Source organism: Anticarsia gemmatalis, chromosome 22, assembly GCF_050436995.1.
Source record: "Anticarsia gemmatalis isolate Benzon Research Colony breed Stoneville strain chromosome 22, ilAntGemm2 primary, whole genome shotgun sequence".
NCBI lineage: Eukaryota > Metazoa > Arthropoda > Insecta > Lepidoptera > Erebidae > Anticarsia > Anticarsia gemmatalis.
This window is the reverse complement of record NC_134766.1, coordinates 2014305-2030812: the sequence shown is the minus strand read 5'-3', so window position 1 is coordinate 2030812 and position 16508 is coordinate 2014305. Positions and strand designations below refer to the sequence as shown.

Sequence of the window (16508 nt, the reverse complement as noted above, 5' to 3'; positions counted from 1 at the left end):
CGGAGTATTTGTTGCATACAAACACGGTTCTTCTTTGTATGCGTCAATTAAAGCATTAATTTGCTCCGGAGACCACCTTTGCGACATATTTTTTCAACAACAGAGCACGAAAAAAAGAGAACACGCAAGCAAGCCGTCACGAAAAATAGCACACATTCTATCATCGACAGCCAGCACGCAACCACGCTGCAGAGCCAGCAGTGACATCACTTTCTCGCAGCGCTGCCAGCAGAGTAGCCAGCAGGGGGCCCCGCAAGCAATCCAGCAGCAAAACAAGCGTCGTGTGCAGCGGGCTTTAGTCTGTCGAGAAATTCTTATTGATAGCGAGTAATAGAAATTCATACCTCAGAGTCCATAGAGACGTCAATTCTGCGCTTCGCATATTTCATGTTTCCTGTTGGTTTACCGCCTCACTCGGCCATAAGAGTGATCAAAGAGAACATTATCACTACGTTTTAAAAGTGATGGCATACAGTGTGTATCCGTGATATGCAAATTTTTGGGCCATAATTATTCAATAGGTATATGAAATAAAATCACTTCGTACTATAACACGAAATATATTGCTTCTATAAAACTTGTATTGCATAACTTAATATAAACATAATATTTACACTTATCAATACATGAGATTAAAACATGTTATCTATTTTCTGTATTAAACACAGTTTTCCGATTTTATCATAAAAAAAACAAATACACACAAAAACTTTTATAACATCACAACTTTTATACCTGAAGGTAAAGATTGTTAAATACAAAAAAAATACAAATATACAGGTTTTTTACGACATCTATTATGGCCAAAAAATACAGAAGTGTTTGTAAAGCCATGTAATAGGGGGCGAGCCTATTGTCATATAAATAACCATACTCCGGGCTACTATAAAGATATCTATTCAGATATTAAACTGTGGCCTATAATTTAGAACATTCGAACAGAAATTTCCCCCACCAACAGATGATCCCACACTGAACTTGGTGATAAGTTCTTGGGTTCGAACATAGAGGCAGTAAATAGCAATAAAATCTGAAAACTGTATTCAATTTTAAATGTATAATATTCGCGTAAACATTAGAAATTAGGTTAACTAATGTTACAGGAATGTACTCAAGACACATTCCATTATAAACCATCTTTCAACTGCGTACAACAGTTATAATTTTACTAGAGAAAGCTCACGAAGTCGGGCTTGCTAAATACATATTCAGATCGGCACGTTAGCTTCGGCAGTATTTATCGAACAATAAAATGATTTTGACGAATTGAGAACCTCCTCCTTTTCTTTGAAGTCAGTTAAAACCGACTCGAAGCAATTACTGTACTTGTTCGGCTTGTGCCGATCGGGTAGTTTCTTCGGGTCCGATCGTCACAATTCGGTTTAAACTTTCGATGTCGAGAGGCCTTTTTTACCGACCACTTATGATATTAGGTCGGGGAAAAATCTTTTCGCATTATAGTATATATGAACTTGTAAAGCTCTTTGGCTTCAAGAATCACAAATGAGTTCTCGGTTCATTAGTTCTTTCAGTGAGCTCGTGAGGTACCTAAATAAAATCGGCCAAGCCGGGCGGCAAAATCGATTATGTGTGGACGAATCCGATCGGCACAAGCCGAACAAGTGAGTCGAGTCGTTTTTGTTATTCGACAAATATTCCCCAACCAAATGTGCCGAACCGAGTATAGTAGCAAGCACGCTCACGCTGAGTTTAAGCTTTAATTTCGCTTAAAACCCCATCATTTATACCTGCGCAGATAAACTTTCTCTAATAAAACTATCATAGACCTTACCTAGGACAGTGTTAGTCCCTCATAGCCTAGTCCCTCAGGGTCTGGGCACTCCATCCTGTTCTTCAGATGCTGCAGGGTGTTGTGGAAGTGCTTCGTGATCTGTTCCACTTCCTCCGACTGGTCTAAGTTGGCGAGTTCTTCTCGAATTTTTTGGATTACCTACGAGAGTTGAAGTGTTAGTTTTAATTTGTAATGTTTTAGGCAATACTGGCGTTTTTGTTAGTATTTTGTTTTAAATAGAAATATAATTAGAAACTATATTAGGAGTATTATTTTTTTGAGTAATTTTGTCAATGATTTTCCACAATTTTTTATTTTTATGTCGAATCTTTAATATTTTCGTTTGTACACGGAACAAATCATTTTTATCACTTACAAAATGTTTGACTTTTTTATTAGTTTTTGAGGTTCTGCAATGTAACATTTTGATATCGAAGATATTTTAAAAAAGAAACATATCGTCTACTAAATAATATGATATAATGATAACATAGTAAGACATGGAAAAAATGATTGTTCACGTGTCTTATCATACTACCAAAGTGTCAAAGCTATACTCGGGCCATTCCAAACGTGCGAACTAAGTTATGTCATTTTATCGGAGTCTCTCGCTCGCACTTACACGTTGGCACATTCTTTTCGTTCTTTTGATTATGACGTAGTTTGCACGTTTGCAACGGCCTGATTATAGTAGTAGTGGCACGTTACCGCTTCGATGAGGTTGGTGGTGAGCGCGGCGTTGCCCCGCTCGCGCAGCAGCGCGTAGCGGCCCAGCAGCTCGGCCAGCAGCTGCGCCTGCACCGCGCCGTCCATGCACTGCTGCGCGACTCGAGCTGCCTTCTTCACGCAGTCCAGCGCGCGCCCCGCGTCGTTCAGCGCCCACTGCACATGGTACATAACCCATATGTACATAAATAAATACACAGGGTGCCGATTTAATTACCTGCATCCTTCTAGCAGGTGAATCAGACCAGGTCAAATGCAAAACACCGGATATTGAGAACTAGCTGACCCGCGCAACTTCGCTTGCGTCACATAAGAGAGAATGAGAGAGAATTTTCCTCGTTTTTATAACATTTTTCACTGGTACTCTGCACCTACTGGTAGTTGCGTGATGATATATAGCCTTTAACCTTCCTCGATAAATAGACTATCTAACACTGAAAGAATTTTTCAAATCGGACCAATAATTCCTAAGATTAGCGCGTTCAAACTAACAAACAAACAAACTTCAGCTTTATAATATTAATATAGATTATAATTGTTAAATAGGGCACGTTCCCACTTTATCGTGACCACAGATAATCGTATAGTTTTAAGTGTAGTGGCTTATACATTTAAATGGAGGTGTTCACATATAAAACGACACGATTTCGATCGCTACGACAGTAAATAGTTTAGTGGGAACGCGCCTTTGAGGGAATATACAAGACAAAAAAGAATTTTCCTATTTTGATATGGGAATATACAGGTTACCGATTTAATAACCTTCATCCTTTTGCCAGGTGAATCAGACCACGACATACAACCTTTATAGCCAAAAATAATAATACCTTAATTTTTCGCGTAAGGTACTGCGGTGGTGCATCGCATTTCGTAGGAATTCGGAATGATTGTTATTAATTTTATCTCGAAATAGCGCAAAAATAAAATTGCGTCTAATATGATATATGCTAACAATACTAAACCACATTGGAGTAGTGCAGGTTATTAAATCGGCACCCTGTATAAGAAGTCATTGAAGATCTTTTAAGCGAAATTTTGGATAATTTTATTGAGGAAAACAATGAACGAGATACATAATATCAAGCAAGTAATACCCGAAGTTGTAGGTGGAAATGAATATACACCCGTGTTCCATTTACAGTGTTAACATCGTGTACTAAAGAGCGAGACTATTGTCATAATATACTGGACATATTACAAAGCTCCGGATTTTCTAATTTATATTTAATTATTACGAATAATTAAATATAAATTAGAAAAAACTAGTAGCACTTCGCCCGAATCGGAAATCAAAACCTACAAATTATCAGTCACAATTTAAAAAAAAAAAGCAAAATATGGACTTTTTCTCGCATTGCATGCTGTCAAAATACAAAATGTGGAACGTAGTACCGTCGTACAAACATTAATCGGTATATTTTTTTGAGTGCACGGAATAGTGTATCGATCCCTTACGTAACACTTATAATAATGAAAATCCTGATTAACATAATTTCAAGTATATTTCATTACTAGCTGTCTCGCGCAACTTCGCTTGCGTCACGTAAAAGAGAATGCGTATAAATTTTCCCCGTTTTTGTAACATTTTTCACTGGTACTCTGCTCCTACTGGTAGTTGCGTGACAATATATAGCCTTTAACCTTCCTCGATAAGTGGACTATCTAACACGAAATAATTTTTCAAATCGGACCCGTAGTTCCTGAGATTAGCGCGTACAAACAAACAAACTCTTCAGCTTTATAATATTAGTATAGATATAGATGTACGTACCGGTTTCCCATCCTTGACAGGTTTCCAGAAGAGATGTGCACAGAGCGCCACGGCGCGGCTCTGGTCGGGTTTCTTCAACAACTTGCTCGCCGCCAGAGCGCATTGTGTACGCATCGGCTCGGCATTCTCCGCGCCTGTGTGTCACGTACATTACACGTTAAATAAATATAACTTATGGGTATATGGGACATAAGTACTAAGTATAATTACTGCTAAACAGAGCTGTCAAGTACGTAACGTACATGCCGCCGGCACTGTGTGAAGGAGTCCTAAGACTGATGGTTGACTACCAGTTAAATCAGCTACGCTTTATAAAATGTCAAAAAAGCATTTTGGTATAGAAATACGACATAGTGACGTCACAGGGTCGTATTTTTGTTGGGAAGAAATTACATAGCCTAAGCATTTTAAATGAATTAATGAGTACAAGTTAAATAATGTTTCGTTAACCGAGTCAACTTCGCAACTATTTAATTATTTTGTAAACAATTGTATTATTCGTTTTTAACACATTCAGTGTTAAGACTTAAGGCCAAAATTGTTAAGGCACAATGTATTATATAAAGCGATAAGTTATGGCTATAATTTTCAAAATTGAGCCTCAAAAGTGTATTTCATGATAATTACTTCATTACCTAGGCTTGCAACGTCTAATTTAAGTTTGTTAAATACTGTTCATATCAAACAGTAAATTAGTTTAATATTTAAAAGAAAATACAAATCAAATTAAAATAATGATTACACGAATTTCAAATATAAAAATGTATTCATAGATAGACTCTCTAGATCTGTTTATGCAAACATTTTAACATGTCAGTTAGGTAAGTGAGTTTCAAATAATTGTAGTACTTACCGAAACAGTTGATCTGTTCAAAGGTAGCTATAATAAGTGTGATAGCAGCCAACTGCGCCTTGCTGTCTGAGATCTCGTCCTCGTATAGCGAGAAGGCTTGCGAGAGGAACTCGTAGGCGATCGTCTCGTGGTTCGCGAAGCCTATCTCACTGATGGCTAGAGCGCCTTGTAGGTACAACCTGGGTAACAAAGTAAGTAGAAAATTCCATAATATTTTTTTTTGTATACCTACTTCGATCCAAGTCCCCAACCCGCACTTCGCCAGCGTGGTGGACTCAAGGCCTAACCCCTCCCTCATTACGGGAGGAGACCCTTGCCCAGCAGTGGGACATTAATGGCTTAAATTTATTTATTTTATTAACCCCCGACGCAAAAAGAGGGGTGTTATAAGTTTGATGTGTCTGTCTGTGGCATCAAAACATTCATAATTTCAATTCAGTCTTTTTTTGTATTAAAGGTTATTTATATCCGAGTGTTCTTAGACATGTTTGATGAAAATCGGTTGAGCCGTTAAAACGTTGTAAGGGGTGAAAAAGTGACGGGAGGAGAGGAAATTTTCTCGGATGGGGTCCCAAATAGCTTCGTATGATAAGAAAATTGGTGGTGGCAATATTAGTACGGCTTAACCTAACTAGCCAATTTATAAAAGGTATGAAAAAAGTCAGGGGTTTTTAAAATTTTTAATTTTTAGTTATATTATATTTCGATCCATCTACATAAAAATTCAACGTCGGCAAAATTTACGTCAATCAACGTCAATATCAACGTCGGCTAGTTTAGGAGTTAAAGTGGTTGCAATGGCCAAAATCGGTTGGAGAACATATATATATCTATTTATCTACCTTTTACACACTTACCTCAAAGGCAACTCAGCGAGTTCAGCTTTGACAAGCATGCTGATAGTCTGATGACAGAACTGGAAGATCTTTTGACATTTCTTCTCCCACATCTCATCCTGAAACAAAAAGTATATTTTATTAAAACTGCTTATCATGAGATAGGGGTACTTGTGGCTTAGTTAACAATAGCCGCGCGGATCGATCTCTGAGATTAAGTTCCACTTGCCGAGGTTGTCCTGTGGATGGGTGACCATCTTAGACAAATCGAGCTCTCTGTGTTTCGGAAGGCACGTTAATTTGTGGGTCCGGCTGTCATTTTCAAAGTCGTTTGACAGTTGTTAACAGTAGTCAGCCGCTTGAAAGTCTGACAACCAGTCTTAGCTAAGGGTATCGTGATTCGTGTTACAAACCAAGTTTCATGCAAATTGGTTCAGTAGTTTAGGCGTGATTGAGTAACAGACAGACAAACAGAGTTACTTTCGCATTCATAATATTTGTTTGGATATGTACCTGATCCTTAAGCTCATGGTACAAGAAGGCCAGTCGGTAAGCATGGAACAGTATCGGCGGGAAGGTGTGTTGTATGCGCCGCGCACCTCCACCTTGTAACGTCTTGCGAGCCGCGCTCAGTATCAAGTACTGAAGGTCTGCTGAGTCTGACTTGAAGTGGTGGATCAATCTGAAATATATTGAGGTATTTAATATTTTATTTAAAGACTGTAATACCGTATGATGGAGGCATCAATCGCATTTTCGGGCATTTGTAACCAGCGTTAAAGAATTACCCAGAGTAGAGCTATGCATTTATTTATTATCGTGGATTATACTTAAAAGTCTGAATTACACAAAGAGCAAAAAGTTAGTTTATCATTAGTCTTTTTTACATTTGTTTTGTATTTCTTATTGTCTTTAACGTTGATATCTATCAACTATAGTATTAGAAACACACTGATTTATGTTTATGAAAAGTTCTGGGATTCCGCTTGTGTGACTTAAGAAGTTAAATCCAATAAAATAATGTTTAGTCAGGCATACCTGGCTAACAAGCCCTGCTCCTCCATAAAATCTTCAACATCAGGCTCCGTAGTCGGCTGATCAGGCTGGTCTTTCACCAACACGTCTAACATCGATAATACTGCTTCCACCTAAACAACAAATAACAACAAATAAGTCTTTATATTATCATCGCTCGGTTTAGGGAATCCAATATGTGGCCAGCTCACCTGAAGTCTACCCCTTAAAATAAAAATATTAAAAAATTAAAATATTTTTCCCTATGTTAAGGGAGTCCACCTAAAAGTTGGTATTATGAAAAAGTGACGGACAGACATTCGGTTAATCTCCCCACTTTCACCCCCAACATCTTTTAAACAGCTCAACCGATTTTCATCAAACATATCTAAAAACATTCGCACATAAGTCACCTTTAATACAAAAAAAACTAATTTGAAATCAATGAATTCGTTCGAGAGTTATGATGCCACAGACACACAGACAGACACGTCAAACTTATAACACCCCTCTTTTTGGGTCGGGGGTTAAAAACACTTATAACTGTATATCCTTACATCTTCAGGCGTAGATATAGTACAATCAGTATCGAGCACATCGTTGATCAGATGCACGGCGATCATGATCCTGCCAGGGTGGTTCAGGTGTCTGATCAACGGCGCGTACTTCTGTAGCTTGATCAAAGTGAGTATGTTCTTGTAGTGATCAGCGGGTAGTTTGAGAATCTTCATCAGTTCCTTGAACACGGCTGTGTTGTGTTCTAAGTGGGTTTTGCCGCTGGAACAAAAGAAATAGGTTTAATGTTATGACGGTACAATGAATATTTGAAAGCAAATTTAACCTTACCCCTCCCTTATTACGGGAGGAGACCCTTGTCCATCAGTGGGACATTAATGGGATAAATTATAGAGAAATGTCAGAACTCGTAGAATATTTTTGTTGCTTTTGATGTTAGTTATGAAGTCCTATGAGGTTTTTGGTGCTTAACAAAATAATACTGTGTTGATGTCTTCCAATTATAGAGTAGTTTAAACTTGATTCTACGGGCATAACTGTAACTAAGTTTATCTCTTGGGGTAGAATAACCCAAATTTTACCATTATTACCCACAACTTTCAAGTGGCGATAACCTGGCTTAATGCACGTAGACATAAATACAAAAACAATACTAAATAACAAGACTATTTTTAGTGTTTTGGACTCTCTAGCATCTTTCAGAAATTTAATTTAATTTGAAATTTATTAGGTAGGCTCGCGAGCTGCACATTCTCGGCGCATTCGCCAGACGTGGACGCACCCTAAGATTTATCATATATCACAACATGCCCATGGATGCTATAGCATGCCAACTATCTCAATATTTACCTAGCAACATGTATGTCAGCGCAGATCTTGTCAGTGTGTGCCAGTACTCTGTCGACGTAGTTCAGCTTGTTCGGGTGACAACGTTGCGCTAGCTTCAACAGAGCTAGCTGTAGACTGAGCATGTCTTCTGGCGGCATGTCTGTGCGGCTCTATAACAAAAACATATAAGGTTAGTGCTATTTTTGACTCGAAATCTAAAGGAAACTAGAGCATTGTGAGAAAATAATGCATCTAATCAATATTTTGCCACAATGCTTTCTGCTTTAATTCGTCATACTTTTGCCTCTCATCTTATCTTAGATTGCCGCTTAATAGCCGGCTGACACTTCGACCACTCTTGATCCTTTGTGTCACCCCTCGTTTGCTACTCTATACATTGGGGGCAGATCAAAGCTTATCAGTTTTGCTATGCACCCTATCGGCAGTAGCCTGTAGTCTTCTGGTTTGGGGTAACCGAATCCTAGAAGGTCCATTCTTTTCCTTCCTAAAGCATTACATACTTCTGCCTCGTAGTGGTAGGTGTGATTTCAAAAGAGATACTATTACTATGGGCCATTTTTTTTTACATTACAATTTTAGTTGATATCCTAGTGCCTATTTGTTAAGTATTTAACTACACAACATACACCCTGAGTATGTTAGTTGAAAGAAACATCGATTGACGTGCCACTAAAAGAAAACATGATTAAATCAGTTATAAACATTTTATTTGACTTACCTGTGTAATAGCAGCCACCTGATCTGAAAACACTTCGAAAAGCTGGACCTCCTGTTCTTGACCATCTTCTTGAACTACGCTCAAGTTAATATTACCCTCGTTTCTCTGTAAACAAACATTTTATTTAGACCTCTAAACTTAGGCAAAGCAGAAATCATAATATTATAATGCAACGGGTCTTATACAGTCAGCTCGTGACCACGGTCGTTGTAATGCGATCGAAACGTCCGTCGGGCAGCAAATAAGGTATCCTAACCTTTAAATTTTCAATCGCGTATAAGACCCCTTGCATTATAATATTATGTGTACTAGTCGCGAGAGTTTAAAAACTTTAAAAGCAGAAATCATGTTTTCAAAACTTCTGTAGACTACAAACCAGTCAGTTTCAATCTTAATTATTCCAGATAAAAAGCATGTTTTTATTCCTTACCTGGCTATAAGTAGCGAGTCTTTCAATAAGAGCTATGATGATGTTCTTTATGTTGACCCCTGGTTGTAACTCAGCGCATGACTTCAAGAACGGTTGGAGATTCGCCAAATGGAACTCATCGGGGAACACCTGAAAATAAATATAGTATAAAAAAATTGATACATAAATAAAGCGTATTTATAATAAAGCCCTTCTCCCATTACGATACGCCCGCGCGACTCTAGTCTCGGAGACTAGTCGCCACGAAGTATCTCAAATACATTTGTATGGAGACTACCAGTATCGTAATGTGAGAGTCTCCATACAAATGTATGTGAGATACTTCGTGGCGACTAGTCTCCGAGACTAGAGTCGCGCGGGCGTATCGTAATGGGAGAAGGGCTTAATAGTAAATATGCGAAAGACTGTTTTCCCAGTTAGACTACTGAACTGATTTAGATCAAAATCCTCATTGAAGTAGTTGAAGGCCCGGAGTAAAAGGTTTCTTTAAAAAAAGAACAAACATTTTTTTTCCCCCCGAAATAACACGCAAGAAGCACGGGTAAGGAAAAGTTTGAAATAATCATTGCTTGTTTTCGATAAAAATAAATCTTGGGAGGCCTGAGAGTGCTTATTTTGTTTTATAAGATCAAAGTCCCCTGCTCTTGGTCAGAGTAGAGGAATTTGGTCCTCAAAATAGACTCAAGTCGCCTTCTTATTCTGTTATATTGCAAGAATATCTTCGCCCAGAAAGGACACAGTATTGAGTATTGAGTATAGTTATATATTGTATACCTGTATAATACACTCCATAAGATACTCCTGTGCGATAGCGTCCCGGCAGCTGACGACCTGCTCCAGGATGCCGGGCAGCACCAGCCGTCTGTAGTCGTCCACCGTCACGGACTCTAGCTGCGACAGTCGCACCAAGTTCGTGCCCACCAGGATACGGAGCTCAGAGCGCTCACGCTCACGACGCTCTTTATCTCTGAAGGTTAAGGAAATGAGGTTTTTAATACATATAATTTAACCTGTCGATTGCCAGCGTTCTAGCCAGCAGAATGCGTGCGAAAAATTGGGCTTATTATGAACTTATTGATGTGTTATGACTATTTTCAGTGGTTAGTAACCTCTTTTGTTGTTGTATGTTCCAAATTTTAAAAACCAAATATTTGTTTAATGAAATAAAAAAAAGACTGTATTGATATAAAAAAAAACATTTCTTATTTATTTGGAAAAGAAACCACTGCACCACAGAGGCAGTCATTTTTCTTTAACAGATTAATAAAAATCTATATTTTGCAACCCTGTCAAAAGTACTATTCATTCTCGTGCCAACTAATCGAAATTTTATGATAGTTACCTGGAGTGACCTTGATGTTGCATGCGAACCCACAGTTTATTCATTTCAGCAAAATTCATCAACACGAAATCAATGGCGTCTTTTACCTGCATATAATCAAATAAAATTTAACAATATTTTTAATAACACAATTAAATATTACAAAATATTATATAATCATTATCTTGAGAAAAGTGATGTTAATATTTTAGAGAACAAGTACTAGGACTTTAACAAACACACAAACCAATGACAAATAGAGCAAGCAGATCTGAATCAACTGTTTGAATATAAATCAAATACTTGGTGGGTATCAGTCGAGCTTACAACACACACTAAGCTGTGGATGCCGTTTTAAAATATCAAGCTTCCATACTCACAGTGCCTTCGTTCTCATTTTGTGCTTCTGATGTGTCGGGAAGAACATTCCTGGTGCACTGCAGCAAGTAATTCCTTAGGAAAAGCCCTCGCAACGGATGCTGGACTCCACGGCACATCTCTACCAAATCCTGTGAAATTATTCTTGATTAAAAATATACTGTTGTCGGAACATTTCATCTTGGGAAATTCGGCTTCAGTGGCAGTTAGTTTCATCGAGATTTGTTACAACATGACACTATTCTATTAGTTCCACTATACAACTGAACAGATGCATTACATCATTTTCAAGCTCAGAAGTGGTAAGTCTCATAAGTCCTATGAAGTCTAAAGCGTAAAAAATATGGCAATAAAGAAAGAAATAATTTATTTTACTTGACCCCCAAATCTCCATAAAACAAGTCGTATTATGAAGATTTCATTTGCCATCAAATTTGAAATTTAAGTATACCAAAAACAGCATTACTAAACCTGCATAACCATTAAAAAAAACCATCTCACCTTAAGCAAATCCCTCCTCAAATTAGTATTAGTCTTGATATACACAAGACCCACGGTGATGAGAAGATACAACCTCGGCACAATATTACCAGCATACTGTACTAGTTCGTACAGGTCGGCTACTTTACGACCCTTCTGGAACTCCTCGAGAAGGTACAACTCTAGGTGACGGAGCTCGTCCGTTATTGCCATATCTGGTTTATGTTAAGGAATTATTTTTGTTGGGAAATATACCGGGTGTAACAGGCGGTCTACCGAAAACGAAAAAAAATGATTTTAGACATGATTCTGGTGCTTATGGCGTTGAAATTTTTCATCGCTTTTTTCTAGATTTTTCCGATTTCTTATGCGTTTTTTTTATTTTTTTTCGGTATTATTTCGTTAATACTACACAATGCAACATGAATATGAAAAAAAATCCGTGATATTACTGTTTTTCACCAAAAACAGCAATGGATTAAAACAACGTATAAATTCGCTATCAGCTGTTCGGCCAACGACACCGCGCCGGCGGCGGCCGGCCGCGACGGTCGACGTCACGCCGCGTACCTACGCGCGCCACACAGACACGATTACGCACACAGCCGTCAGCCTCACACTCACTAGTATGCAGCGTTACTTAGTATTTGTTCTATGTTAAAAATGAAAATGACGTAATTATCCCGCTCTCCGATAAACGGTACATTTATAAGATTTAAAATGTGTGATATCTTATTATTACACGTACAAATACATACATAACGACAAAAAATCCTATTGATATTCTTTAGCGCTATAAAAATCTCTAATAAACAATTTAACATGTATTGTCGCTTTGTTCTTGCAAAATTATTATTCTATTCGATATTTACACGCTCATTCATACTTCATACAAGCGCGGTGCGACTCGAAAAGTAGATGGCCGTACTGACGCGTGACGCCGCGACCGCGCGTGGATGTTACAAAGATGGGATGCGACAAAATGGATGCTAAGTAATTCTCCGGGGATAATGAATTATGATAAGTTAGTTTCTCTGATAAGAATATTAATGGATATTGATTGTTATCATTGTTATGTACCTAATTTTTTTATGGTTTAATTAAATAAACGTTTCGTGTTTATTTTATTTACTTTAATCTGATTTTATGTTATAAATATCAAAGTATTTTAAACTTACATTAATAATGTTTGTAATGTTATTCGGTATTTGAATAAAACTACAATGCAACGAGTTACAACTGTGAACAAAGTAAAAATAGTAATGCCACATCAATATTTTATTGAATCTATTCTCTCGCTGGGATCCTAACTCGTCGCTCGTCACCAAATCGGCGGCGCGCGCGCGGACGGCGCGGAGGGAGCGGGTGGCGCGGGCGAGGGGCGGTGCGAGTGAGCGGAGAGGCGCCCGCGCCGGCGGCTCTCTTTGATCGATAGTTCGAGCAATTCGCTCGCGGAAGACGGAAGCTCTTCACCGGTGTCGTTCGTTATGTCCTATTCGTCGTGTCGTGTGTGAACTGTTGTTTATTTTTACTTGTTATTGTTTCGGTTTTGAGTTGTTAGTGTTTTTATTGTTATTATTTTTGTTGTTATTGTTTTCGAAGTGCAGTTGTGTTAGTAAATAGGAAGAAATGTTGATGTGTTATGTATGGTGAAGCACGTGGAAGTGCACGGCGTGCTCTGCACCTGTACGTCCGGATCCAAAGGTACTCAAAATCTCGTCATACACCAGGTAATTGCGTGTTGATAGACATTGATAACAATTCGTTTTAGCACTTTCTTATTATTGGTTACATTTTGCTAATATTGTTTGATTTCACGTAAGCCAAGTAGGTACCTACCTACTTTCAATTTTACTATGAGCTATTGTAACATACGGGCCTACTTACGATACCATAAACGATACATAAGATTGTTATCTAATGATAGCGTTGCATACTAGTGAGCGAGCATAGACGTGGTGGTACGCGTACGTACCTACGACGCGTCGCGACATGTCGTCGCTCAGCGCGCCACCGCCGCCAGAAATCTCGTAGGCATGCGCGGAGATACATCGCGTTGTTCACTATACATTGAACGCTCAAAAATGACTAACTCGGGAACCAATCATTTCCGAGAAAAATGGTTGAAGTAAATTTCGCGCATTTAGTGTCACAAAATTAACACTGAAGTTTTCGGTTAACCGTCGTTTATACCCTGTATAAGAAAACTAGCTTATGCTGCTGAAGTTTCTATTTAATTGCTTTCTGTAGGATAAAATATTTGTATATTGCAGTGGCCAATTTTATTTATATTGGTTTAAGTAATATAAACTGTTTACATTCACATTTATAACATTTTTATTTGTATCTTTGTTAGGATAACCACAGCTGATATAACAAGTGGCATTCTCCGGTCTCTGCTTCCCTTGGGAATAAGGCATGATATTCTGTTTGTATGTATAGCATAACAAACACGAATAATCGCTTCGTGTCGCGACATCTTGTATACAAAGCATATCAATAAACATTTACGATGGTAACTGATGCATATGAGGATTCATACATTGCTTCAATTTTAATTTGGAAGTAAAGTCATGTTTTGTAAATCTTTTACTTTCATAATGTTCTGCAAATACAGTTTCGTGTTTTGTGCCAATGTGTATGGTATGATTAGACTTAAAGTATAAATAACCATTAGTCCTTCAAGAAGGTCAGTCAATCACATCAGAGCAAATGTATGAAAAACTGACTAACATTTAAAAACTTCACTAAACAAGCTATGAACAAAAATAGGCTTATCTCTACCCAACTAATACTTTTATGAGTTAGGATAAAAAACGTAAGCCTATACTTGATAAAACATTACATGTAATATAGTACATATTACATATAACTATATAAAATCAATGACTGTGGCTGTAACAAGATACTAGGCATATTAAATATCTGGTATGTATCTCAACTGTACTATTATAGTAAAGTATTAGACTAGAACTATAAACTGAATAAGAAAAAATACTTTCAAAAAGTTTTGTAACTTTCTCTACTACTTTTGCATTTACTTTTAAAATGAAATTAGTATGTTTTGCCTCTGTGATGTGGATGGTAGTGTATACAGCTGCTGATTATGAGGTCTCTAATTCGATTCTCAGGACAGGCATAGTACTTTTAGTCTTTCTTTAGTTGATATTAGTATACCTATTTCTTAATGGTAGCCCAGAGTTTTGTAATATGTATAGAAGCTGTGTTTTTTTTTTTATATCATTGGACCACTGACACACAGTCATTTGATTCTAAAATAAGCAAAGCTTGTACTATGGTAACCAAATAACTGATAAACATACATATATACTTCTGAATACATATCTAGATAAATTGTCAACCAAATTGAATCCTATATGCTGCTATTGAATCCTATATGTGAAGCTGCTTATATCATAGGTGTGAGTAAATATATTGTTAAAAGGATACAAAGCTCATAATAGCTTTTAGGTGACAGAAGAGAAGTCCTCAACTCTCCCAGCATAGTTGAAGCATGCTTCAGAGCATCCATCAGTTTGGACTTGTCCAGACATCTTTTCATTTGAAATGCCTGTAAAAAATAAAAATAATGAAACAGTAGGCATGGGTCATTAACAGTCATACAATTAGAAGGAGCTTCTGTTCCTTCAGATATCACACTGAGCTTATGATACCATACATTTTATAAGTATTTTTTTATTATTAAAGTTAAAGTATATGTTCTATTGTTTAGTATAGGCTCAGCAATTGAATAGTAGGCTGGAAACATATGTATCATGTTTAAAAAGCCATACTCATTTATTAATCTAAAAATATGATGTAGGTAAGTAAATAATGAACAATATTAGAACTTGTTTTTATCATTAAAGTCCTTCTATCTATATCCATAGCATTCCATGTAATGCACAAAAAAATAGATTAACATAAAAATCCTTGAACTCAATAATAACTAAAACATAATATAGCCAGTAATTAATTCCAATACAGTTCAGTTAAAAACTTGCAAAAAGTCAGCCTTGAAACTTACTGCAAAAAAGAAAACATGTCACAAGAAAAAAAAAGCTGTAAAGTTAAAAAAAAAATAAAAACTATTAAAAAAAGTAAGTAGAGATAAACCTAACGATTAAAATGATTACAATAACGCCCATAAATTGATTAAATACTTGTAATTGACCACTTACTTGTACTTTGACTATGTTCAAGGCATCGTCCAGGAGTTTCTCCTGCTCCTCCACTGGGGAAGCCTGATTCGTCATTTGTGCCTACAAACATCAACAGATAAAACACCAATTCAGATAAAAATATACGATAACATTTAGTACCTACTAACACTCGACCATATATACAAAAATGGGTGATCTATGCGGTCCATGTGGTCTGTTTAACGTGAGAATTGGCAATGAATCATGTCGCAACCCACCTGTGTTATGGACTGAGGACAAACGAAGCCACCGATAAGGATTTCCAAGGAAATTGCAATTTAATTTTCTTTAGTGTTATCGTAAGCGGTTTGACTTGCTTGACAACTAATTGGGCGGTGTTGTCATTATTTAAACCTAAAATCACATCCCGAAAGAGTTATGGGACTCCCTGAAAAAACGAAATTAATGTTAGCTTTCTCGTATAAGATGTAATCTAAGAAATAACAAATTCAACAGCCGAAAATATACTAGATATGCAATTAGTGAAACGCTTTTAAGTATATTAAAATTAATATAATTGTTTTAAAGCTGAAATGTGTAAAATGCGTAAACGTATTACCCTCAAACCGAATAAAATGTTTAATGGCAACTGTAATATAGGAATGCGTTCGTAGATAAATAT

General features: G+C 37.1%; 1 protein-coding gene across 2 annotated transcripts; it reads right to left on the bottom strand.

The window, feature by feature from the left end:
- Window positions 1-544: 544 nt before the first annotated feature.
- Window positions 545-16250, bottom strand: Vps35 (Vacuolar protein sorting 35). 2 transcript variants are annotated; one of them, XM_076129442.1, is made up of 18 exons: window positions 16105-16250; window positions 15866-15946; window positions 15135-15255; window positions 11706-11899; window positions 11207-11335; window positions 10848-10933; window positions 10280-10472; window positions 9506-9634; window positions 9076-9180; window positions 8358-8506; window positions 7550-7769; window positions 7017-7126; window positions 6492-6660; window positions 6000-6097; window positions 5143-5321; window positions 4290-4423; window positions 2501-2674; window positions 545-1951 (listed from the first exon to the last, which is right to left on the bottom strand). In XM_076129442.1, exons 2-18 carry the CDS (start codon window positions 15938-15940, stop codon window positions 1793-1795), a joined length of 2424 nt encoding a protein of 807 aa, XP_075985557.1. In that variant the 5' UTR covers window positions 15941-15946; window positions 16105-16250; the 3' UTR covers window positions 545-1792. The 2 variants fall into 2 exon arrangements, with proteins under 2 accessions (XP_075985557.1, XP_075985555.1); XM_076129440.1 differs by having other exon boundaries at window positions 16015-16109.
- Window positions 16251-16508: the final 258 nt, after the last annotated feature.